Genomic DNA, 26,866 nt, shown 5'->3' with positions numbered 1-26,866 from the left:
TCCAAAGCTTAGATTAAGAAAAATTGTGATGTCATGCCTAAAATCTCAAAACTCACATGGTGTGACTCGCCTAACTTCCAAGGAGTGATAATAAATTTATTGGGGTTTGAATTTAATTATTAAATTAACTTTAATATCTCTAATTATTATATACGTGTAATGTTTAACACAATGATGGTAGGGAGCCCATTGAAATATATACATTGTTGAAAATGATGAAACGTCATGTCTCAGTTGATCCAAAAGTATAGGGTTTTATTCGAGCGACTTTTAACTATTGATTTATATAGACAATGTTTGAATAGTGCGTATCATCTTATTAAAGTAATTCTAGCATTACAATTGATAACTTAATTGTTTTGGGATATCATGTGGGCCATGTGCCCAGTAGATTAACAGCCCATTGACACACATGTTGCACATGCCACTCATGAAAGGATTTCAGGTGTAATCTTATTTCCTCCTTTGTTTTCAAACCCTTTCAAAGAAAGAATTTGAAATCCCCATTTACTTTATGGTACCAAACATACAAGGATTTGAAATCTCCTCAAATCCCCCCAATCCATGGCTCCAAATAACCCCTTAGAAATTGGGTACTCCACAAGCGAGTAATTCAAACCAACCGTTCAATTTATGCACACAACTTTAGATACAGCATCAACCAAAAATTATGATTATTGAATTTCCTTACTACCAGATTTAAGATATTTATTGAACGGTTAAGATTGGCAGTTATCCAATGAATTTGATATCTGGATTTTAATGTAGATAAGAGTCTCAAATAACCCACCCATGAAAATTAAGACAAAAAAGCCTTTTTCATTCACTTGAACCTCTGCCCGCTAGAGTAGAATTTGAAGAATACTCGCAATCTCACCTGCCACGTGTAAATCCATACTATTCATCAACGTAGACCCTCCAAATATGATACCTGCCCCAAAAATAAGGCCAGTGGCTCTAAACTCCGAGCCTGTTTGAGAGGTTCTATTTCAAATACTTTTCATTTGCAATTAATGTGATTTTAAATCCAATACTTTGTGATTGACGGATTTTACTGAAGATGCATTAGAATTCAAAAATAACACTGCCTTGAAATTATGTAATATATTTATAGAAGTTTAAATTTAATTATTAAATTAACTTTAATACATAATTAGTGTCCATATGTGATATTTGATACAATAATTATAATAATTCTATTAAAATTCTAAACATTTGATAGATCACAAGCATAGGATTATGATTGAGCAACTTACCAAGGTATTTTAACTGTTGATTTACATGGCTAATGTTTGGACTACTACTTAAATTATTTTATTTATGTAATTTTAGTAACACTGTTGATTTACATGGCTAATGTTTGGACTACTACTTAGATTATTTTATTTATGTAATTTTAGTAACACATCTATAATTGATTATTACGATATATGTAGCATGCAATGTATTAGTAACTCAATAAAAATGAATAAAAAGAAAGATGATTTCAAATTTCAGCAAAAGAAGAGATAGTAAAACATGTAAAATTAAGTACTTGAAATATTTTCAACTCCAAATGCCTTTCAATCCATGTTGCTAAACAATTCCTATGCATGACTACTTTTGAATGAGAGGGACTTTGAATTAGCACGCCAAACACAGCATAGCAAGGAGATACAGGAGTCATTAATGTGCCAAACACAAAATTTCAGGTATTTTAAATCTATGGAATTTCTAAGTTCAGTTATTTCAAATCCACGGTGCCAAACGAGGCCTAAGTAATTCAGAGAGCCTGTGTATGGTAAATCACGTGGCAGTGTATCAAACTTTTTAGTTTTTATTTATTGTCTCATCCTTATAAAACGCAAAATGCCCATCGTCGTATGCAGAGAGACGGAAAGAGAGACCAAAACTCAGGGCGAAAATGGAATTAAACGAGAAGGATAAGATACGTTCTCACTGAATTGTCCGCTCTTCTTCCTCCCCAAATTCCTCTCTTAAAAATCCCTAATCTGGAGAAAAGAAAATTCTCCAAAATCGCTAGTTCTCAACCAATTCAACCCCATGATCGGTCCTTTTTGCTAAGTTTTTAAGGCAATTTCCATTCCCAGAAATGGCTTCATCTTCTCCTTCCGATGATCGGCGATGCAGACGAGTGGGCAGCTTAAACTGGCGCTGCCATGATACCGCCTCGCCGGGAAGAATATATTGCGAGAAGCATTACCATCAGGCAAAGGCTCGATACGAGAGGAGAAGAGAGAAGGAGAAGGAGAAGAGATCCTTAGATGGCCAAGATGTGGATCGCGGATCGAAGAATGCGAAGAATCAATCTCTCGACGGAACTGACGATGTCAAATTGAAGAAGGCAAAGAAGAGATCTTTAGACGACATCAACGACGACTCGAAGAAGGTGAAGAAGACAAGGAGATCGGGATCCGACGATGGAGACGGCGAGGTGGGCGAGACGGATTATTTGATGAAGAGAGTGTTGGGTGATCAGGAAAAGGCCATGGCTCTGTACAAGATGGCGAAGGACGGATCCGATTTTGGCGGGAAGAGGATCGTTTCCGGCGACGGTGAGCGGTTTTCCGGCGACAGGCAGGGGAATTCCGGCGGAGGGAAGAATTCCAGCGCGATGAAGATGACTCCAGACGCACGGAAAAGAATGATTCTTGGGAACGGAGGGGCAAAAAAGGATTTACTGGTAATTTTTCGTAAAATGACATTTATAGCCCCTGCTTTTTTGCCAATATCACCCCCCTGTTTGTTGTTTTCTACTTTTTGCCGCAGTGGCAGAAAGCATCTGTGACTAATATCGCCGAGATTAGAAAATCTCGCGATATTATTGCGGAAAACTGATTTTGCAGTTTTTCCTCGCTATTTTATAATGAAATTATCGCGCCTTTCGAAGTAAAAACATTTTAAAGTTCAAATAAATCATTTCTATAACTTTATACATACATTTTTAAATTATCCGTCAATTTATAATAAGTAGTTTTTAATATTTTCTTCCGCCAGATTTTCCCGATAATACAGCGACGAAAGGTCAAATATGAAAATATCCCGAGAAATTCCCTGGCCAAGAAATTGCCTAGAACATATTTGTCACGATGGCTGAAGGTATCGAGGAGTATACATTAAAAAGTGTGGGCCTCATGTTTCATGGATATTTACACCCTCTCTTTTTGTTCCATACCCCAAACGTGGAATGAAAGTGTGTATCCGTAGAGAACGCTGGACATTTCTGAGTTCTTTCCAATTTTCAGATGACATCATCTTTGGAATTTGTAGCACCAGTCAGTTACACGTGTGACTCATGTTCACATGAAGGGATGGTCACAGCAGGAGCAAATCAGGAAAGTTGGATTCTGATCTGTGGGGTGATTTGGAAAACTTGGACAACAGATCATCACATCTGGACTGATGATTGGCTCGATCAACGTATCACCGAGATCATCTGGACCTTGTTTGTGCGATCCATGGCTCTGACTAGTCATGGCCTTAAATTTTCCATTGAATGTAGTTTGTTGGTATGTATTTTCATTCCTAACCAGCCATTTGCAGGCCATGGATGGATAGTTAGGATGTCTATTTGCAGCAACTTTTGTTGGGCCATTGGATGAACGCTCCAGATATGTCGATGTCGCGTTGGTGGCAGACTAGAATGCGCATCTATCATTGCTCACTAAATTTAGCTAGTCATCCATGACATGTGATTGGACACTTGTGTCAATGAGTCCACCTGGACTCAAAAGTGGATGGACATATACCTACTGTAGCTTAAATGTCATTTTCTTTCCAAATGTTTTATACGGGAAATCCACTATGTGCATCAGCTAGATCCAAAACTCAGGGGGCGATGACACAAGGATCAATGGGAATGGGACTCCAACCATAGCTTTTTGTGTTGTGAATCATTCATCACACCTGTTCATCAGGTTTGAATCGCAAAGATCAAGTGAAGATATAAAAATCAGCCTGATCCAAAACCAGACAGGCCACAATGCGGGAACTTAAGGGGTTTTATGTGCAAAATTACATTGTTCCCATTGAGGTGGTCCATCTGAGTTCTTTTATCAGGCTAATTTTTTGCATGTCCTGTGAACAGAAGCGTTTACCACCCAATGGATGGACTGGATTGCACATACGCAACATGGCGGGCCCTTAAAACAGTTTGCTTCTGTTAGTTCAGAATGGTCATTGCTTCTGTTAGTTTTGCAGCATTTCTACATGCACATATAATATGTATTTAGAACTGCACACCTTCCCTCTCTTACACCATTCTACCCTTATTGATTTGTCCACTGGACATTGTGGTTGTCTTTAAGCTTTTGGGGTTGATGAACTGATTTTGATTTTTTTCTCTACCCTAGATGACTTCTTTTAGAGTTCTGAGTGAGAAGATCTTTCTATTTTAGGATCCTACCAGTGAGAAAAGGAAACAAATTAGTGTGATGGGGAGAGAAGCTAGATCACTCAGTGAGGAGATGGGGACTTCTGGCAACAGCAAGAGGAATTCCTGTGACGTGAAGTGCAAATCCGGCAGCATGGGAAACCGGAATCTTGGAAATGTAGTAGTAGAGATTGGATCATCGGTGAGTTCTTATCTTCTTCAATTTGAGCATGGGATGCAGGAACTAGGACTCAAAAAAATGCATTTTATGCTTACTTTCTATTCATATTTTGGTTTAATGTGCCCCCCCCCCCTTGTTAGCAACTTGTTACTAGGAAAAACAACCAACAAACTAGTGCACTGGGAAGTAGAGATCGGGAACTTGGTAAGGGAATGGGGAGTTCCTGTGAGGAGACCAGGAACTTAGGTAGCATGAGAAAACAGGCTCATGGAAATGTGGTAGCAGAGATGGGATCATCAGTGAGTTCTTATCTTCTTCATCTTGAACAAGAGACGTACTACTTGTACAGTCCTTGTTTTATGTTTATCATCTGTTCTTGTTTTGGTTTTACTTATTCTTGTGACTTTCTTTTTGCAGGATGTTAACTGTAAAAACAAGAAACAAATTGGTGTACTGAGGAGCAATGAACGGGAACTCGTTGCAGGGATGGGGAATTCTAGCAAGGGGCATGAGAATGCCTGTGAGGAGATGAGGAACTCTGTCAAGAAGAGGAAGTGGAAAGATGGAAATGGGGTAGCAGAGATGGAATCATCAGTGAGTTATTTACCTTCTCTATCTTGAACGTATGACTTATAATTCGAACAATTGCTCCAATTTTTATTTTTATTTCTTCTTCCCTTCACTTTTTCTCAACTGACTTTCTGTTTGCAGCATGTTACTAGTGAAAAAAAGGAACAAAGTAATGTCATGGATCGCAAAGGTTTGCAGTTAGGCGAGAGGACAGGAAAATCTGGTGAGCAGCCGAGGAGTATCTGCAAAGAGATGATGAACTCTGCCAAGAAGAGAAAGCAGAATCTTGGAAATGGGGTAGCAGAGATGGAATCATTAGTAAGTTACTCATCTTCTTCAACTTGAATGTGAGGTGTAGGACTTGAGCAATCCTTCCAGATTTTTTATTTATTTTTAATGTCTTTATCTTCTCGTCTTGTTTTGGTTTTACTTATTCTCATTGACTTCTATTTGCAGGACATTACCACTAAAAATAAGGAACGAACCAATGCAATGGGGAGCAAAGATCGGGAATTTGGTGAGGGTGCGGGGAATTCTGGCGAGGGGAAGAGGAACTTCTCTGAGGAGACGAGGAACTCTTGCAGCAGGAGGAAACAGAATGTTGGAAAGGGCGTAGCAGAGACGGGATCATCAGTGAGTTCCCCCCCTTTTTCCTTTCTTCAGCTTGATCATGAGACCTATGACTTCAATGAACCTTTTGTTTTTGTTTTTCGTATTTATTCTTCTGTTTATGTTTTGGTTTTGGTAATTCTTCACAAACTTGTATTTGATTTACTCAACTTTTTTATTTTATGGTGAAAATTTAGAATGTTTCTCTTTGGATAACTCTCTTGTTTGGCTTAGTGACACTAATAGGCAGGGTTCCCTTGATTTGGATGAAATTATCTTATGAGGAAATCCAATAACTAATGTATGCATTAATGAAACTTTTATCCCAATTTTAGAACTTAATGTGATTGTTACTTTCACTGTAAAAGAACTTCGTGAATGTGCCCATTGACTGGTTTCATCCCTCACCTGCTTTTATCTTCCCCCTGAGATGCCATACCTAATTTGGGATCTCCTGCTTCTGCCTTGCTTTCAAGTCTGTTATTGCCTCTGCCACCAACCATCACTACCATGATTCTACTTAAACCACCTTTAATTCAATCATTTTTTATAATAGCGTTATTCATAAAGATAAAGACTACTGGTAGTTTTTGTCATTTTCTGAATTTTGTTCACATATATTTCTGCTCACTTTTACCAAGTAAATTTATATATTTACCAGTCAAAAAAGTTTTAAGTTATATATTTCGGTAAATATAATACATTTTCAACTTTTATTTGAAAGATTATAATACATTTTAAACTATTTAATATTATTACATAGATGCTTCTTAGGTGTCCTGATGCTCCCACCTGCATAGACTTCTGCTCCTGCTCCTGATCGTATTCCTACTTCATATAACTAATATTTCAAGAACTAAGAAGGGGAAAAAATTTAAAATGAGTATCATTCAGACTTAAAAGAGTTTAAATGAAATTAAACCAAGGTTGGTCCGCTCTGCTGCATGACTTACAAAGAGTTTTGCGAACTTTTTGGTTTTTCTTGCAATCATGATTCCAGTAATTCATCTAATCTTTTAACACTGGTCTTAAAAGTTCTTCTCAGCAAATTCGTGATGCCGACATTAAAATGCTGGGATGAGGTTATGATGATGCTGATAATCTATTCTTGTATAGTCTTAGGATTTATGCAAACATACCTGAAGAATTATTTAGATTTCCTCCATTTTATGCTGTTTATGTTGGTTTTGCCATCTTTTGCCCTTATTTGCACATACCAGTTTATAAAGAAAGGAAAGTTTCCTCTTTATTGTTATTTTCTCCAGTTACTGATCATTCCTATCTTGATGCATCTGTTGATGTTATGGTAACATGCTCTGATTATAGTAGTTTTTAGCACTCAAATATAATTTTGTCTCAGTTCTAAATTCTAATAAGCTCTATTTTCTAGGATGGTACATGTAAGAAAGAGGAACAGAAGAGTTTGATGTGCCACCAATGTCTGCGGAATGACAAGGGTGATGTTGTCATATGTTCTAATTGCAAAAGGAAGCGCTACTGCTATCCCTGCCTTGAAAAGTGGTAAGAACTACCAAAACTTCTATTCCTTTGAAACTAAGAAACATGTATACTCGAAAGGTTGGGTGAACTTATGTTTCCTAAAATGATGAAAATACCCTTTAATTATTCAGAAAGTAGATGATCCTAAAATCGCTGATCAAGTTTAAAATGTTTTATCAGATCTGAGATTTAGGGTGTTCACCCCCCTTTTTTGTTTGTTTGGGTGAGGCATGCTAATCTTGTTATGTATAGCTACAACTGCCCAATACTGTGATACTCCCCCACATAGGGGCATGAACTGCCGCCACAGCTATGAAGGATTCTGCAGAGAGACTGGGAAGCTGATGAATAGATTTGAAGAGATTTGGGCATTTCCTTTCTTTTATTGATGCACGGATGTTGGAAGTTAAAGGAATCAGGAAACTGATGTTTTACTGACATTTATTGTGTCCTAGATTAATTGATGGAATATTTGGGAATAGAAGCACTATTTGTTTGTTCAATTTTCTTGTATTTGAATACTTATTATTTAGATGGAAAGCTTCTAATAGACTAATACATACCATTGTTCTTCTGTTTGAAATAAATGAATTAGGTATCCTGAAAGAACAAGAGAGGACATTGAGACTACATGTCCTGTCTGTTGTGGAAATTGCAATTGCAAAGCATGCTTGCGTAATGTGGTCATGATGGTAGAATTCCTGCTACTTTAGCCTCTTTTCTTGACAACTTATAGTACTAGAACATTTTCTTTAAAACATGTTACTTGGTGTGCTTGTAACAGCCTAGCAGGCAGGAAGCAGATGCAAATGTCAAACTGCAACGGCTGATCTACTTGCTACAGAAAGTCCTGCCCGTCCTTAGGCAAATTCATTCTGAGCAGCAATCTGAAATAGAAATTGAAGCCAAAATACAAGGTTGTTAATCTTATTTAATTGTTTAGATGAAAGTTTTGTTTGCTTTTAGGTCCATTCTTGAAATACATCACCACATTAGCCTGCCCTCAGCTTTTTTTTTTCTCCCTCTCCCCTCTAGGGATCCAACCAATGGAAGTATGTGTAACAAGGTCTATGCTTGACAAGGATGAGCGTCTTTACTGGTATTTGAGCTGCCCGCCCCTATGTTTTCGATTTATTCTCATATGAAAAGTTATGCATTTCATATAAAGCTACTTTTTTGCATGGCTACTCAAAATGTACAGAATGGATCTAACTGCGGTTCAGAGTTTAGGAAAATTTTCTATTCTATTGTGGTATCTCATGCCTTTGGACCCTTGATCACCTGCATGCTAAATCAATTTTCATTGAATTGGCAATCTTCAAGAAAAAGGGCTCTAAAGGGGCAAGGGAATGCCCAAAAGGACGTGGGGGGAGTCCAGAGGAAAAGACTTGATGACCTATGGTTTAACTGAGAATATGGTCCTTGATACCAGTGGAATGGTGGAACAAGATTTGTATAGCTAACCCCATTTAATTGGGATAAGGCTTAAACAAGGATAATATAAATGTGCCTATGTGCATCCTATTACTAATCTAAAAGAGTAACTACGGAATATATTGTATAGTGTTTATACAACATAGGATGAACTTATTAATGTATTTGATTACTCACTCTGCAATGATCTATAATCGATGAAGACAAACCAATTTGGGATACCATCGACTTATCTTGCAGTTTTGCTTTAGTAACCTCTGAATCTTATTGAAGTATCACAACTTGATTTAGTCATGTTTTAAAACCATGGTGAAGGATTATGACTTTAATTTTCCATTAAGTAGTAGGAATACTCCATCAAATCTGAAAAGTGTATTGATTTTTAGTCTGTTTCTTTTTCAAACTGTTGAAAGTGCATTTATTAGACCATAGGGTGATGGAGACCTAGAGAGGTTGGAACCAAAGTCTATGCCCCAGGACCATGATGCCAAATCACTAATATGTCACAACTGTCTGTGCAGTTGTCATCATGATAAATATTAGAGATGCAACCTATCTCAGGCCAGAAAATAGGGGATCCATTCAATGAAAATCATCAGATCATGGAAATAAAATCTCCTTTGTGGTTTTGCGGTATCATTTTTTTATTATAAAAATGACTGATCCTGAAACTCAACATTAATAATTTTTTTGGCCTTAAAAAAGTTCTTAATGATTATGTTGAAAAACATTGAAGTGTTGGTGCGTCTTTACAAATTTCATTTTATGATTTGATGCTGAAATTTCTATATTTTATCAGTTCTTTTCGTCAAGAATGAATGCACTTATGCTAGCATCTTTTCTTATTTTGGTTGGTCAGTCTCATTTCTTTGCTCTTGCTATTTACTTATAATATACTCTAGAGATCACTTGCCAGATATTAGATAGGCTGTACTACAGATTTATTCTTATCTGGAATGATACCTTTCATTAAAGCATTCCCTATTCTTCTCATAAGTCTATAAAATTTGAGAATTTGCAAAATTCTTTTATAATCTTGAAAAAACACTGACTCCTTTTTCTTCCATTCTTTTAATTGTGCGAATTGCTTTTTCCAACAGCGACAATTGTCATACATCCGTTGTTGATTTCTACCGAACCTGCCCCGAGTGTTCCTATGATCTCTGTCTCTCATGTTGTCGAGAGCTCCGGGAAGGTCGGCAGCCTGGAGGAAGTGAAGCAAAGTCTGCTCACCAGCAGTTTGTAGAAAGAACTCATGGTCAAGGTACAGATGCAAGCACCCAAAGTAACACCAAAAGGAAAAGGTTTGGTTGGGAGAGTCATTTGGCACGAGCCACAAATGATTGTGCTACTGATTCATCCCGCCCCTTTCCTGATTGGGTAGCGACCAGTGATGGTAGCATTCAATGTCCTCCAAAGGCCCGTGGTGGTTGTGGCATCGCGTTACTGGTGTTGCGGCGTACATTCAAAGTTAATTGGGTAGTCAAGCTGCTTAAGAATGCAGAGGACCTTACTAGCCGTTGTCAGTTTTCCAATGATGATTTATCTCAGGGGTGCCCTTTGTGCCTTCCTAATGGTTCTCCAGCTGAACATAACAAAAGTAATTTGCGCCAGGCAGCTTCTAGAGAGAACAGTTGCAATAACTTTCTGTACTGCCCAAATGCACTAGACTTGGGAGGTGATGGAATTGAGCATTTTCAGAGTCACTGGGTGAGAGGTGAACCAGTAATAGTTAGAGATGTTCATGAAAGGACATCCGGCCTTAGTTGGGAGCCAATGGTCATGTGGAGAGCTGTTAGAGAGATGCGCAACAAAAACGTCAAAGAGGAGAATAGAACTGTCAAAGCTATAGATTGCTTGGATTGGTGTGAGGTTAGCCTTTCCCTTTTGTTCTTCGAATGCATTTCATGCTTCTTCCCATAATCATCAACTTGTCTAATTCTCAACACCTTTTTTTAACTCAAACTAAGCTGACTAAATTGGGGAACCAACTGTCGCTAACTCAGAGCCCCAAAATCAGGTTGGTTGAACAATCCCAACTTTTGATTTGTGGATGCTTATTTGTTGACATAGGACAGTTGGATATTTTTCATTCTAACCATCCAATGAATGCTCACTAAACTGGTTCATTTTACATCTAAACTGGAACTCATCATAATTTAAACAGTTTAATTTGAATTACTTGTCTTGCACGTATGCAATTTTGAAGTTATAAGTGCCTGTGTATCATCCATCACATTCTCCCACAATATAAAAGTTTCTCTTATGGTATTCACTAATAGATTGTTAATTTATTGCATTCACAATATTTGCGATTGTTATCACAGATATTTTCATTCTGGATAATCTGTGGTCATTTCGTGCTGTTGCATTAAAATATGCAATGAACCCCATTATAGTAAGAGTTGAAAATCAACCAAAAGAATTTATTATTCCCAAATGCTTTAACACCAAATTTAGAGGTCAGACTAAACGACTTGGTTTTCAGCAGACCAGGTTGACAAAAAACATACCAAAAATTGGTTCCATTGAACATTGAATACATTTTAAGACACTGTAAATGTTAGATTCTTAATTTTCTCATTTTTTCCCCTTTCTTTTATCTGATATTTTTTTGAAACAAGTCAGATGGATATGGTTCATATTCTCCATAATATTATATTTGGTACAGCCTATACTGTCTGATACTGATATTTGGAACCTTGGTAATTGCTTGTTAGATCTTGAACCTACAACCTCCACTTTAGAAACTGGACACTTTATGCTGCTCCTTTTATTTTGTTCATTTTGTTTAGTGATACTTTGAGATTTTGAATGTTGTCCCGGGTTGGAACGAGCCTGACTGGTTCAACGAGCCACTCACACAAAACAGGTAGGGGTCCTGGTTTTAAGACATTGGTATAAACATTCTTATGCTTGAAGATAGTGTCATTTATCTCATTTTTTTTTACTTTTCTCACCTTACACATCACCAAATTGGAACTTCATTCAACAACAAAGTTAATCGCAACCACGCCAACTTCACAATATGCACCTAGCAAATGGGACCATCTCTCATTGTCATGTGTCATGAAAGGGTGTAATGTAATCAGATGTGAACATAATCAGGGAGTTCTCCAAGTGGTTTTTGATACTCCTATTCATTCATGGCTAGCCCCCTTTCCATGAGAACTACATTGGAGGACTCAATTCAGCCTCTCATGGAAATAGCATGTTTCTTCGATGGTCATAAACTTGCTATAATTATACTAACAGAGACCAAGTTTGAAGCTTTTCACATGAACTTTGGCCTAATTATGGTTATATTGTTGATATTTAGAGAAGGTTCAGATGATGATGATGGTGGTTATATTTGTGACCAAAACTTCGTTACAAGACATTTTGTTCAAATGGTGTTTATACCTATTATAGCTCTCCGAGAGTCCTGATTAAGTAAACCTGCAAAAGGTGCATATACCAGTTGAATGATTCATTCTCTTTTTATTTAGTTTTCATTTGTCCACACTAGAATAAATCAATTAAAAAAAAATTATCTAAATTTTGTAAGCCATTTTCAGTTTTTTGAGTATAGATAATGTGTGACCACAGCAAGGTTACTTATTAGTAAATAAAATAAAAACCATTCTTTTCTTCATTTTCTTCTCTGTCAGTTTGTTCGATCATATACGTAACACATGTCGACATTGCTTAGGGCCTTTGACACAACTGTCGTATGCAGCTGCAAGTTGTACTCCAATTGACAAGATTCCTATTTACCCATCATGCTGTAGGTTGAGATTAATATTCACCAATTCTTCCAAGGCTACTTGGAGGGTCGAATGCATAAGAATTGGTGGCCAGAGATGTTGAAGCTGAAGGATTGGCCTTCTTCAAGCGCATTTGAAGAGCGCCTACCAAGGCATGGGGCTGAATTTATTGCAGCTCTCCCATATCAAGATTATACCCATCCAAGATCTGGTCTTTTGAATCTTGCTGCAAAGCTTCCTGATGGTTGCTTAAAGCCCGACTTGGGACCCAAAACATACATTGCATATGGATGTTGTGAAGAGCTTGGCAGAGGTGATTCAGTGACGAAGCTGCATTGTGACATGTCTGATGCGGTATGTATCCTTCACTTCCAACGGTGCTCCGAAATTGTTTAGAGCTTAAGTAAAGAATGTCGTTTCTTTTTCTAGTTTATTTGATATGGTTTGTGGTCATCTTTGGTCTGTTCATTATTTATTGTGCATGCTAAAATGAATTGTTTATCCTGACAGATTGGTTTGTGTAATCTTCATGCCGGGACACTCTTTGGTGTTGCAATAACAAAACTTATTTCTGCATCTTGAAACAGTTCATCGGATTACCGTCTCCTCCTGTTTTCTAACCAAGGCTGCTTATTTCCTGGTTACGCTTCAGGATTTTGACTAAAAATCTAGTTAGTTCCTTGTGACATCAGATCATAGTTCAGCAACGCGCTTACTGCAGTAGATACTCTCATTATTACTTTAGGATTTGACTAAAAGTCTGCATGTTTCCTTGTGACTTCAAACCATAGTTCAAGAATGTTGTTACTGCAGCATAGATACTCATCCCTATGGTACTGGGGTCATATCTATCCAAAGAGGTAATGTATGAGGGAATCAACATTATCTATTCACCTTAAAAAAAGGTAATGTTCTTGTATATTATTTGTATCGGGTACTTGCATATTAAGGGGGTGTTAGGCATCTCTAATAATAAGAGCTTATTAGGATTATTGCTGAAAAGATTAGTCTTATTGCTAAAATAGACTGTTTGGTAAACATTGATTATTAGCACTTAAAAAAAAAAAAAAATTAATTAAATTATAAACAAGTAAAAAAGCTCTTAAATGATAGGTAAAGGAGTGGTTACTTTATTAATAAGAGCTTATTTTTGCTTTTGCGGGAAGAGGTTTTGAGATTTTTTTTTTTTTGAAATTCCAAAATTACCCTCGCAATTTCTCTCCCTCTCTAGTGACTTTTGCTCTCTCTCTCTCTCTCTCTCTCTCTCTCTCTCTCTCTCGTTGCTTCTCCTCTCTCTCTCATCATCCCTCCCGCCGACTGTTGTCCCTCTTGCTCGTGCTTTTTGGTGCTAGGTACAACTTGTGGCTTTTCTTCCCCATCTTGCCCGCCTGCAATCACCGCTGCTGCCATAGCCGGTCACTATGGCCATGGTGCGGGTGATGGGTGAATCATGACCTTCCATTTGGAGGATCCTTCTATTAATAGCCCATGGGTAAATAATCACGCAATTCAAGAACCCTATCCATTTGATCAAGAGTGTGGATCGTCTGTGCTGATAGGGGGCCACACTGTGGAATAAACAACTACCGTTGAAAACTTTTTGGGGGCTACGAAAATTTTGGATCAAGTTGATATTTGTGTTTTGCTTTCATCCAGGTTTATGTGACCTTATGAACAGGTTAGATGGAAAATAAACATCATAGTGGGCCCTAGGAAGATTTCAATGGTGGGAGTCATTATCACCACTGCTTCTTATGGTGTGGTCCACTTAAGACTTGGATCTGCCTCATTTTTGGGGTTGTTCCCTAAAATGATATGGAAAAATGGATAGATGGTGTAGATAAACGCATAAATCACGGTGGCCCCTCAGAGCCCCAACTTGTTTTGAGCTCGGGACAGGCGGGATAATACCTAATCCGTGTCCACGTCCGGTTTCCTTCTCTCTCTTAGAATGTGCTGCACCAAACAGTGAGCAACGGAACTTGTGAAATTTACATGGGCCCACAATGATGTATTTCTTAGATCCACACCGTCCATCCATTTTTTAAGATTATTCTAGGATATGAGTTGAAAAACGAGGTGGATTCAAAGCTCAAGTAAACCACACCATAGGAAATAATAGGAATTGATGCCCATCGTTGGAAATTTCTTGGGGCCACAAAAGGCTCTGATCAAGCTAATATTTGTTTTTTCCCTTCTTCTAGGTCTGTGTGACCTTATGAACAAGTTAGATGGCAAATAAACCTCACGATTGGCCCTATGAAGGCTCTTTGATCAATAGATTTTTCTTTTTTTAAATTGGAATGATTAGAATTATTCGTAGATGATTCCAACTTGATAAAGTTGATGACCGAAAGAGATCCTACCATGAACATACGAGATCCACAAAAAAGGGCCCTAAGACTCAGGCCAAGTCCATCTCTTGAGCGTGTAGAGAGGTATGTGGATGTTGCAACTTGTTTAATGTGCCACCAAAAAAACCATTTGGATAGCTTTTATAATATAGTTAATGTAATTTTAAAAAATGACATCAAATGCTCTTACAATAAGCTCTCATTTGAATGTTTTACCAAATGTGCTTATTTTAAATAAGAGCTTTTTTCTCTCTAAAAATAGTGATTTTACCAAATGAGCTTTTTTTTTTGCAAGGTAAGAATTTTATTAGCATCTCGAAAAAAAAAAAAAACTATAGAGGCTTACCCAAAGCAACAGTTAAGGCGCCCAATCCCTAAACATAACAAGGGTTCTAAAGAAAACAATAGCGAAGGAGGTAGAAATGTTTCTGAAGCAATGGTTGTTTCTTTCCACCCAAACTGCCCACAGAACAACAAAAAGGAGGATCCGCCAATTTTTTTTTCATGACACTCCCCCAGCATCAGCATGCCAGGAACAAAAAAGATCGTCAAGGGAGGAGGGCATTGTCCGAGAAACACCAGCAAGGCGAAGAATACTCCACCAAAAAGCTGAGGTGAAAGGACAATGGAGGAGAAGTGATCACCAGACTCTTCAGCTTTGAGACAGAGGGGACAGACATTGGGCAACACCATTCCTCTCTTCTTCAGATTGTCAATGGTCAGAATTTTGTTTCTACCCGCTAGCCACCCGAAGGCCTCCACTTTAGGAGGAAGCCCATAGAACCATTGCGCCCCAGTGTGACAATGGGAGGTGAAGTTAACAGAGGAGTGAAGATGATTGTAGAAGGATTTGACCAAGGAGCCGTCGTTTGAGAGCCTCCAGCGCAGGGAGTCTTCCACTAGGGATCAACGTGAAAATCCTGCAATCGCCCAAGAAGAAGTAAGAAATCCTGAAATTCTACATATGAAAGATCTCTTCTAAGAGGAGGGGCCCAGCTCCCACACGAGTCATGGGGGAAAAGCAACCTGCCACAACAATATCTATGTTAGGGCTAAGGGCAAAAGGAGAGGGAAATGCTTCGGCAAGTGTAGAATTACCTGCTCACAAATCAAGCCAAAATCTGATTCTAGTACCCCTACTGAAGGAAAAAGAGATTACCTCCTGAACAATGGGAGTAGTCTTGACGATACCTCTCCAAAGAAAGGAGGAGCGGCTTTTTCAATAGGAGCTTATTAGAGTGGCTCTTATTGGATTAGATAAGAGACCCCAAATGGGCCGTAAGTGTAAAATCCATACCCTGTGTATATTTTTTGTCCACTTCTTGGCTGGGCATCAAAGCTATGCACAGGTTTTATGGATGCTCTGTGAACCATGATGATCCTCAAATGTACAACTGGTCGAAAGACTAGACTGATGTTGCAAATAGTGATGACCAAATTGCCCCTTGAAAAATATAAGGTGCCTCTAATATCATGTGATACGACCAGGATTTCACTTTCGTTACTAGCGTGAATAATATGCAGTAGGGGTAGACTTTCCATTTCAGTGTCACATTTTCTAAAATGAATAACATTAGTTATCTTACCTTTTCTTTTATGAATCATTAGATGTGGTATCATGAGTGTCATAAAAAATAAAAATAAAATAAAAAAAGAAAGACATCAGGCATGTTATTATATCATCGGGCTTTATGTTATTTGTTGTCTAACTCATTTCTAGCACGTTTTAACTAACTGGGAGTCAGGTTTTGGGTCTGTCAGACCTGATCCAGTTGCCAGATCTAATCGGGCGAGTTGGGATTCAACTCGAGACTGAATGAGTTGTTCTGAGTTGCATGTCATTTATCCATGGTTGCTAAGTCTAATTGTGTTATCATTTATCGCTGCTGATACCTCAGGCTGGACCGTTCCTAATTTCTATTAGAGATCTATTGTGATTCTGTTTATTGTAGAATGCTTACCAATGGTCTTTTAAGTGCATGCGCAACTTAATTTTTCTAAATGTTTCCTGATGGTCTGATATGTGTCATATGTCCAAAGCTTCCTGATGCAAATGATAATCTTTGCCTTTCTATTGTGATACACCTATTTTTATAGGCCTTCTAAGGCATATTAAAGTTAAGTTCATTCATTCAAATTGCAACGACTTGATTACCCTTTACATCCGAGGCTGATTGTTTGACCTTACTTAAGAGTGTTAAACTCCTTCCCCTCACCTGCCATATATGATTTTCATCAATGTCACTTGAAATGGTCTAGTTAATTAGTTGATAATCTTTCCTCTTATTTTTTTCCCATTCCTTTATCTGGACAAATTGCTCTTCAAGCTGTCCTGCTGCTTCTTTAAGTGATCATCAAACTGTTGCTTTTTGTCTAGGTTAATGTTCTGACACACACAACTGAGGTGAAAATGGCTGCATGGCAACGTGATGGTATAAGAAAAATGCAGAAGAAACATGAGGCTCAAGACTTGCGAGAACTTTACGGTGGGGGGATAAACAAAGTGGCAAATGATGCTACTAAAATACAGATAAATGGATCAGGGAAACAACTTCAGAGTATAAAGCCTGTACCTACAAAATGTGAAGACGGTGTTGAGAGCAATCCACCATTGCTAGAAGGTGAAAATATAAGGGCAGAAAAACTAGAATTCTCAGACGGAGTAGTAGGAAGTCAAACCGAACAACTTGATGCTAATGACTCTGTACATTTACAATCTGATGGCATTGTTGAGAAGACTTTGCCGTCATCAGCATTTATTAATGCAGGGAGAGGTGAACCAGATAATCAGAAAATTGCACTGGAACTGTCTGGTTCTCCAAAATGTACAGATATGGCTGATCCTGACACACTGGTGCAAGAAGATATGAACATGAAGATGCAGGTTTTGGATGATCAAGCAGATAAGATGAATGAATCTTCCAATCCAAAAATGAATGTAGGGAGAGGTGAACCAGATAAACATAAAATTGCACTGGAACTTTCTGGCTCTCCGAAATGTACAGATATGGTTGGTCCTGACACACTATTGCAAGAAGACATAAACCTGATGACACAGATTTTGGATGATCAAGTTGATAAGACGAACAAATCTTGCAATTCAAAATGTGGAGACATTGTGTATAGCAACTCCCCGTTGCTGGAGAAAATGTATTTGGAGAAAGAACAGCCTGAGACCCAACAAATGGAAATGAAAGGTTCTTTAATGCACGAGGGCTTGTTGCCAGATAGCATTGATATCGAGGAAACAGTGTTACATAATGAACATCATCAGGCGCAAGGTACTGATTCTCCTACATCTTACAATACTGTTAATAGAAATTCACTATTACAGGAAGACATGGATTTCAAGGCGGAGAAGCTAGATAAACAGCACTATACAGATGTCGGACTTCATAAATGTGCAAGTAACGATGAGAGGAATTCACCTTTGCCCAAGACCAGTAACAGGTTGCTAGAAAGACGGGATGGAGAAAAACTTGCAATTTCAGAATCCAGCTCTTCTAAAAGCAGGTCTGTTGCTCACAGGGATTCTTCATCAGCAGATAAGGTTGATGCAAGCATTGCTCCCGGCTCTAAATCTAGATGCTGTCCTGACATAGTTGGTGCTGATTCTGAAATAATAGTTGAGAGGCAATCATGCAATCCAGAAGATGTTCCCCCCACTGATGCTAATCTGACATTAGAAAACAAACCTTTCAATGGGAAGGATGATGCTTTCAGAAATTCTTTTTCAGAGGAGAAGGGAATTTCTGGTCCAGGGTCAACAACGTCAGATGAAGTGAATGATTCTCTTCACAGTGATGACACTTCGAAAGTTGTTTATGGAGGTGCCGTTTGGGATATCTTTCGTAGGCAGGATGTGCCAAAACTAATCAAGTACTTGCAAAAGCATTGGAAAGAATTTCGTCATATAAGCAGCCTTCCCGTCAATTCTGTGAGTATCGTTAAGTATCATTTTATCATGCAATTCATTATTAGGGAACATATCTACACATTTCTTACCAAGCTCGCTTCAGGTTATTCATCCAATTCATGACCAAACTCTTTTCTTGAATGAAAGGCATAAGAAGCAGCTGAAAGAGGAGTTCGGTAAGTGATTTTTATTTTTTATTTTTAACTTAGGCTCTCAAGTTTGGCCACAAGGTTCTGTTGTTTCATACTCTACATTGTTTATGTTCTTTCTTTATGCAGATGTTGAACCTTGGACGTTTGAGCAATACCTTGGGGAAGCAGTTTTTATTCCAGCAGGATGTCCTCATCAAGTGAGAAATAGGAAGGTTAGATTCTCAATATATTGAATGATATCCTAGATTCTTCAGTTTGTGTTACAGTCAACCATGTCTTTGCTTTTATTGGTGAGCAGGTAAAAATCAATTATGCTCTTTTTTTCTTCTTCTTATTTTGCTAGAGATCTTTGGTTTTTCTATAATTCTCCATAAAATCTTTCAAAGATTATTAGTTAGCTGCTATAATATAATTACCATCCTCTTGGGTCATAGCAGATAAGATTTCTTTTAGCTAGATTATAAGATTTCTCCTAGCTATCTCTGGTTGTAGTTTGTTTGTTGGCCCATAATATCTGGACAGTTTTAACTAAGCTGGCTTGTATGTCCTTGAATTGTTTTTGTAATAAATGCACTCCGGAAGTGCATATAAAGTCTAAAACATCTGAAAGTATTTAGTCATGTACAAGAAGGTGGAAGTGGTAAGCCTGAAAGAGCATATTATGTAAACATGAGTTGGTGCCCCTTGGGTAATGATGAGGAGATTGGTGGATTAATAAAGCTTCAAGATGGGATTTGGGCATTTATCTTCTCTCCCGGTAATTCATACAAGTAGAGGTGGAAGGGTGATGAATCAGGTGTGTTCTAAGTCAAATTCTTCTATCATATGCTCCAAAATGGTTGGACGGTGAGTCAAGTTGCCCCTTTATACCCAACCCCCCCCCCCCCCCCCAACCAGAGAGAGAGAGAGAGAGAGGACTGTGTTTGGTGTCTTGCTGCAAATGATAAAGTAACACTCCCCCACATGTGCGGGGTTGAACTTTGCACGGGAACATAATGGGCAAGGGTAGAGGGGCACACACTTACGACTCACACCCAGGTGGAGGGACACTCACACCATAAACGGCCCCCCCTTGGGAGAATATATTAGGGAGGCATATTTGCTACTCTTGGGATTCGAACACAAGACCTTTTGCTCTAATACCATGACAAATAACCACTTTCTGTAAAAGCTCGAGCTGTTAGAGGATGGTGTATCAATGTATATCAGGGGATTTTAACAATGATTATCATGAATATTTGCTTCCCAGCCTCAATGACACCGTGAACCATATTTTTACCCATTGCAATGTTGCTTCATTCCTATGGTGGAGATTCCTCTCTTTTATTTGTTGCGAGTAATGCTGGGGTTGATTGATGCTTTGTTCCTGGCCTGGAGAAGGGGGCCCTATTTGCAAAGGAAGAAAATATTATGGCGTTTGTCCTGTTGTGTGGACTCTAGTCATTATGGAGAGAACACAACAACAAATTGGAAAGTAATGAATTAACCATATGCAAGGGCATTTGTGGAAGTTCCTCTTAGATAAATGTTTTGTTTTTCTTTTCTTTTTTTTTTCGTTCTTTCTTTCTTGTTTTTTCTTTTCCGTATATGAAACCATATTGGGATTGCGGTGCTCTCATGTTATGATTAGTATATCTGGCACATGCAATACATGCGGAGAGTGAGGAAGTGGTTTGTGATATTAATGCAGAGGCATTTTCATACTGGGCTCGAGTGGGGTCACCTGTTGGATGCAGGGGCACACTCGGGGTGGGTGACCCATGCGATTTGGGGCCCACGGGGGAGGTCTCGTGTTCGAGACTCCTTCCCAGGGGTAATTAATGCACATTTCACATCGGGCTCGAGTGGGGTAGCCTGTGGGATGCGGGGACACACTCGGGGTGGGCGGCCCACGAGGGGGTTCAGCTGAGGTCCTAACCCATGAGATGTGGGGCTTGGGCTATGAGATAAAGGGATTAATTCGCCATATTGTAACAATTCGAGCTTTTAGAGCAAGTGGTTAATTGTCCTGCATCAGAGATGTGTGAGATGGGTGGAGACTGGAGAGTCAGTTTTGAAAGTGTAGTTGTTCGATACTCTGTCAGAGTGTAAAGTTTGATGCTTAGGCACTTTAAAGTACTACATGTTGAATACATTAAGTTAAATAAATCATCCGGGTTGTCAGACTCACTTTAGAGAGATCATCATAAAAAAAATCAGATTGATTCAACTATCCTGACCTCTGATTTATAAACATTTGTTTTTTGAATTTGTAACCTTGACCATTTCCAATTGGACTGTCCATTTATATCCACATAATTTGTAAATCATTGCAATTTTCTGTTTAAAAGCTATCCAAATTAGGGCCATGTTTTTTTATGGTTTATTTTGACTCTTATTTTCTGCCACTTGCAATTTATTAATGCTATCAATCATTATATTCTGCCAGATTATCAAAGTTTTTGTCATTGTAAAAGGAAGGTAAGCATCATCAAACAGCCACACGGCCATATGGCTCCATCAAATTGCCTAAATGCATATCCCTAAGGTCTTAAACCATTCTCATACTGTTAGAAATGTAAGGTTTTTGCTATTCCGAAAACAAATTGTGCAGAAAATTTTGCTGTCGGCTACTTGTGTTTTATATATACTACTAGAGACGGGAGAATGTGAGATGCCAAGAAGATATGATGCAACTCCTCATAGTTACCTAAATCTACGTCAATCACTGAATACCAAAGTAGATTCAGCCTGGCTACTTCAGGTTGTGTCAACTCACTAGTGTAGTTATACTAAAATGCTACTTCTGTTTGCAAATCACATATTCCCTGTTGAAATTATGGTATACTAGTTCTGGTGATGTTGAACAAGGACGCTTGTTCTTTCCTAGGGTTGGATGCAAATTGGTACCACCTTGATGGTTCCATCTACCGACATTTAAAATGAGGTACCCAGGCAATAATTTTTTTCCAAAATGCTAGATCTTTATTGGTACATTTAAAGTTTTTAATTTTAAAATTTTAATTAAAATTTTTTTTTTTTAATTTTTTTTAAAAAAATTTATACATCTTTTTCACCAAGTGACTTTTTAAGTAGTTATTGTCGTAGTGCTTGATTGCTGCTGCTAATTTGTTGACTGAATATGTGTATTATAATATTGACACAGGTGATAAACGATTAATACTTGTTTCAACCTCTTCCTGAACATTGTTTATGTAGCCATTGATTAAATTTCCTTTCCCATTTTGCTCAGTCATGCATTAAAGTTGCCCTTGACTTTGTATCCCCTGACAACGTTCAAGAGTGCGTTCGGTTGACAGAAGAGTTCCGTTTGCTACCCAAAAACCATAGAGCTAAGGAAGATAAATTGGAGGTAGTTTCTCTTTCAATTAACTCGCATCACTTCTATTGCATACCGTAAAATTGGTTGTATACTTTTCACGTTTATTACTTAGGAATTGGTGGCTAATACTTGAGATTTGGTCTTGAATGTGACTAATTGTAAAATTTATTGCATGGATGTAGACATAGGTGTGTTCATTGCTGTAACTATGCATATGGACTACTCTGGTTAGAATTCAGTCAATATTCTGCTTGTCTATAAAACAGTTAATGTCAGACTCTGGAAATGTTTTTCCAAGATGAGTGTGACTGGATCTATTATGCTAATGATCCACCCATCTTGCTATTGTGTGAAAACCTATCTGAGATTGATCAAATTCTAATGTGGTTCGCCAAATCTGCATGAGGGAAACCATTGAAACATGATATCATGCTTGTGCCCATTCAGCAATATTCTACCCTCTAGATCCATTTGAAATTTACCACTGGTGTGATGTTTCATGTCATCTTGGATACTGTCAGATGAAGAGTACCTGATGCATCAGGACATTTATATTTTATTGCATCCCATAATAGGGGTTTTCTTTTTTACCCGTGACTATCTAACTCTAGCGAACTGTTGTGATGGTTGATCTCGGCTTAATCAATTTTTCTTTAGAGGCATGAAGAGGATGGATGGCTGTGAATAATGGAAAGGGATGGGGTAGAAGAAAAATAAAAATAGAATATCTGCAATGCCTTGCTTCAGACCTTGAAAGTCAAACTTGAAAGGATATTTTCAACCAAAAGTTTGGACATCAATGCTAAATTCCTAACACATACTACATATGATGATCATGAGTGCCTTATCAATTGTTATTAAAAAAATGATCCACAATTGCCTAAAATGTCTATATGCCTGCTTTATTGAGTAATTTCATTTTGCTACATGCCCAAAATGATTTAGATTTTCTATGCAATGTTATACTCCTATAAACTCCTATGACTTTGTTTTTATCTTCCTATACAGGTCAAGAAGATGGCTCTGTATGCTGTTAGTGCTTCGGTCAGAGAAGCTAACAGCCTGATCTCACAACTCGAGTAAGAATTGTTATCTTTATTGCTAAGCTTTGTTTTTTAACCAACATGTGAAATTATTCATTTTAATAACTAACTATCAATTGGATGCATGCAAGCTCTGGAAAGTGTTTTTGACTCAGAAACTTCATCTTTAGCTGCCTCTGACTGGATTATTGATCGAATGACCAGCTGATCAGGTGAAGCCTTTCAGCTGCCCAAATTGCTGCATCTATTTTCCTTGCAGTATTTCAACCTCAGCGATTGGATTCAGGATCTATGGGACTTGAATGGTTCTTTCAAGTTTCACCTTGCACCATCACACTCTCTGCTCTAGTAGTAAAAGAGAAGAGAACAGAAATACTAACTGAAAGAGACATTCAAGAGAAAATTGAGTCTTCATCATGCAAATTAAAATCATGAGAATGAGAAAAAAAGGTGTGGAATTGAGTTTGTTCATACCTGCGGAAGACATTTAAGTGGAAGCAATGTGCTGGTGTGAATTAACATATTGGGCCGGATTCGAGGGCCTGGATGTTAATGGAATTAATGCATTACACCATTTGAAAATGGATGTTGAGATGATCTGGTTGTTGGCAGTGGCAGCTAAGATTTTAACTGTTTATTTCGGGTTCCACTTCTCTAGCTTCCCACACCCCCTGTTAGGTATCATTATCTTCCATGGTCATTTTTATATACAAGCTCGATTCTGGCCTGAAAGATTTTTATAAAATCCATAGTTTTTTTACCCAAGAATGTGACTTGTATCATTGTATGTGTTCCCTATGTACATAAATGGGAACTTTCAGGATATGGCAGATCAGCACCAAGTTGGTTAAATGACTCTTGGATTTAAAAGCTTCTTCTTCTTCTTCTTTTTGGTGCGTGTGTGTGTGTGTGTGTGGGGGGGGTGTTGATACATAGAGTCGAACATAGTAAAATAAGAAATTGAAAGATTTCCTTGAGATTTTGTTCATTTAACTAATTGCCTGGCTCTAGGAATAGTCGAAGAAACACCGAATTGAAAAAGGATGTTATCCAAACGCATCTCAAGTAGTCATAGTAAAACCTGAAGAAAAGCAGAAAAAAATAGGAATTTTCTCATATATTTCTCACCTTGGAGTTCTGGCACTTTCTGCTCTCGAGTTGCAATTTCTTTTCCAAATCTGAGATTTGGTTCTGAAAACCTCAAGAAGAGTGGTCAAAATCCTCCCTTTGAAGAGAACCCCTCCAAAACTTTCACAAAGAAGCTTTCTTTCTTTCTATCCTTCCTTTTTTGGGACTATTTCAAGCTTCTATAATTTTCTCTTGATTTTCTAGGTATTTACTTGGGAAGTTTCGATATCAATCTTAATAATGATATTATTGTCAATACCATGTATTGGTGTGATATCTTGCAATATCCAAAGTATCACAAAAATTGATGATATTATCAAGAAGATAGCCCCCTGACGGCATTTTTTTTTTCGAAACGAGGCCCTCGGTAACGAGACATAAATTTTTTATTTCATTTTAGAAGAAATAGGATTTTAGAGATAAGGAATAAACCATGGATAAATCCAAGCGACTCTTTCGTAAATCCAAGTGATCTTTTCATTGTGTATTTTATTTTACACCTGTTATCTGTATTGCTGACCCAGCGATGCCAACAATGTCACTGATATTATTGATCATATCGGTGATATCTGGAATGATTGAGTGCTTCTTCTTTTTTGGTGGTAAGGAGAACGTTCATTATGATGACATTTTGTGATTTTAATGGATAACTTGCTTTCTGAGATCTTTGGAAATGTCGATAGAAGAAAAGGTGTTCTAAAATGAGTGAGAAATGTGATTAAAGAGTTACTTCAAAATTTGGCTATGGTTTTATTCTCATCTAATAGTTCGTTAGATTGAACTAAATTAGTTTGATCCTCGTCGAGCAATTTTATTGGGCTGAAATTTCTAGAACTAATGTGGTTCAACCTACACCAACACTGAAAATCATACCATGACTGTTCTGATGCAAGAATCTGATCCAATGGCCACAAATGTTCTGGTCTAGGGAGGAGTTGTCGTTTGACATCTTTAATTTGTATATGCCGGGAATAATATCATTGAAACTAAGTTACCATAGCTAGTGTATAACTCATGCGGACGCCAAAAACCTTTGGACTGCATTTGTCTTATTCCCCATCAACTTGCTAGATTATTCATTGTTTTTCCTCTAGAATTTGCAAGTAGTAGAAAAGATTAATGAAATTGTGTCTCCACAAAAATACATGGGAGATGAGAAACACCCTAAGTTGAATGAAATTACCTAGAAAATTGAACAAATGTTTGCAGCAACTGATGCAGGACAATTAACCACTTGCTCTAAAAGCTCGAACTGATAGAGCATGGTGAATTAATCCCTTTATCTCATAGCCTAGGCCCCACATCCCCTGGGTTAGGACCTCGGCAGAACCCCACCCCCGGTGAGGAGTATCCAATACGAGACCTCCTACTCTGATACCACTTTGATGCAGGACAATTAACCACTTGCTCTAAAAGCTCGAACTGATAGAGCATGCCGAATTGATCCTTTTATCTCATTAGCCCAGGCCTCACATCCCATGGGTTAGGACCTTGGCCGAACCCCCTCGTGGACCCCATATCACATGGGTTCTGCCTCACACGAGCCACCTGCCTCACACGGGCCGTCCACCTCGAGGGTGCCTCTGCATCCCACAAGCAACCCCACTCGAGCCCGGTGTGAAAATGCCCCTGCATTAGCAAGTCCAACCTGTTTCAGAAAGGGGCAGTTGTATTTTTGTCTTGGAAAATGTCACCTGGTTATCTTCTGTTATAACTATTGATGATCATCTTATGCTAATTGTCTGTACTTAAACACATGCATGCAGGGACAATATAAGGCGTAGGCCTTTTGATTCATCATGAGACTGTTCAACATTAGCGATGTGGGATTCCTTGGATAAGAATGGTGAGTTAGAATGACGGTAAGTCTTATTGAGGTTGTCTGGCTTCAATGAGGATCACTTATTCATGAGTGATGAAACCATAAGAAAATGACTAGCGGGGTGGGGGATTGTGAGAAGTGTGTCACATAACGGCTAGCCCATCAATTGCAATTAGAAACGGTCGATCCCTTGGGTGGTCCACACAAGGGATATAGGCAGGGTCTTTTCATGGACCAAAAAAAATAAAAATAAAAAAAAAATCGCAAAAAGAAACAAACTGTTTTATCCTCTTTTATCCTAGGCATATGAAGATACTTTAAAGTGGTGTCGGGTGTTGGGTTTATTTTCGATCTGTGCCAACTGGGAAAAACTACATTGGGCATTGTATCCTAGAGGTAGTGTGTCGGGGAAACCTGTTGCACCGGTCGAATCAACCGAAGGGCGCAAACTATCTCAAAGTGAGTGACATTGTCTGCACCTCATTCCAACATTAATCTATATTCGATGATTTTGATTCTTCTAAACAAGTTTGTGGTTCTAAATATTCTTGATTCATTCTATTATCTGCTTACCTGCAAAAACAATTTTGAGATATCAATAACCAATTCAACTTCTGCGAGTGCATCGATTCTAGGTATCACCTTGATTATTTTAGCCGTTGGACAAAAAAAAAAAAACAAATTTGCAAAAAGAAACAAACTGTTTTATCCTCTTTT

The 26,866-nt window shown here is 38.1% G+C and overlaps 1 protein-coding gene across 10 annotated transcripts; it reads left to right on the top strand.

Annotated features, from left to right (window-relative positions):
- Positions 1–1,826: 1,826 nt before the first annotated feature.
- LOC131245196 (lysine-specific demethylase JMJ27-like) lies at positions 1,827–26,211 on the top strand. 10 transcript variants are annotated; one of them, XM_058244477.1, is made up of 18 exons: positions 1,829–2,683; positions 4,398–4,574; positions 4,694–4,852; positions 4,971–5,147; positions 5,265–5,441; positions 5,580–5,756; positions 7,123–7,253; positions 7,828–7,924; positions 8,017–8,149; positions 8,268–8,331; positions 9,767–10,538; positions 12,437–12,766; positions 17,144–18,712; positions 18,786–18,858; positions 18,961–19,046; positions 22,067–22,186; positions 23,165–23,235; positions 26,094–26,207. In XM_058244477.1, exons 1-18 carry the CDS (start codon positions 2,093–2,095, stop codon positions 26,128–26,130), a joined length of 4,941 nt encoding a protein of 1,646 aa, XP_058100460.1. In that variant the 5' UTR covers positions 1,829–2,092; the 3' UTR covers positions 26,131–26,207. The 10 variants fall into 10 exon arrangements, 9 of the variants coding, with proteins under 9 accessions (XP_058100468.1, XP_058100466.1, XP_058100467.1 ...); XM_058244481.1 differs by lacking the exon at positions 26,094–26,207 and adding an exon at positions 23,404–24,088; XM_058244480.1 differs by lacking the exon at positions 26,094–26,207 and adding an exon at positions 23,370–24,088.
- The last annotated feature ends 655 nt before the right edge of the window (positions 26,212–26,866 follow it).

The sequence above is a fragment of the Magnolia sinica genome, chromosome 5 (assembly GCF_029962835.1).
Source record: "Magnolia sinica isolate HGM2019 chromosome 5, MsV1, whole genome shotgun sequence".
Classification (NCBI taxonomy): domain Eukaryota; kingdom Viridiplantae; phylum Streptophyta; class Magnoliopsida; order Magnoliales; family Magnoliaceae; genus Magnolia; species Magnolia sinica.
This window is presented reverse-complemented; position numbering and strand designations above follow the sequence as displayed.

Bases quoted from the DNA above. Each gene is read 5' to 3' on its own strand.
- LOC131245196 (XM_058244477.1), top strand. From the start codon at position 2,093: ATGGCTTCATCTTCTCCTTCCGATGATCGGCGATGCAGACGAGTGGGC. The intron at 8,332-9,766 runs GTATTTGAGCTG...TTTTTCCAACAG, and splicing joins AAGGATGAGCGTCTTTACTG to CGACAATTGTCATACATCCG. The intron at 23,236-26,093 runs GTAAGAATTGTT...ACATGCATGCAG, and splicing joins AGCCTGATCTCACAACTCGA to GGACAATATAAGGCGTAGGC.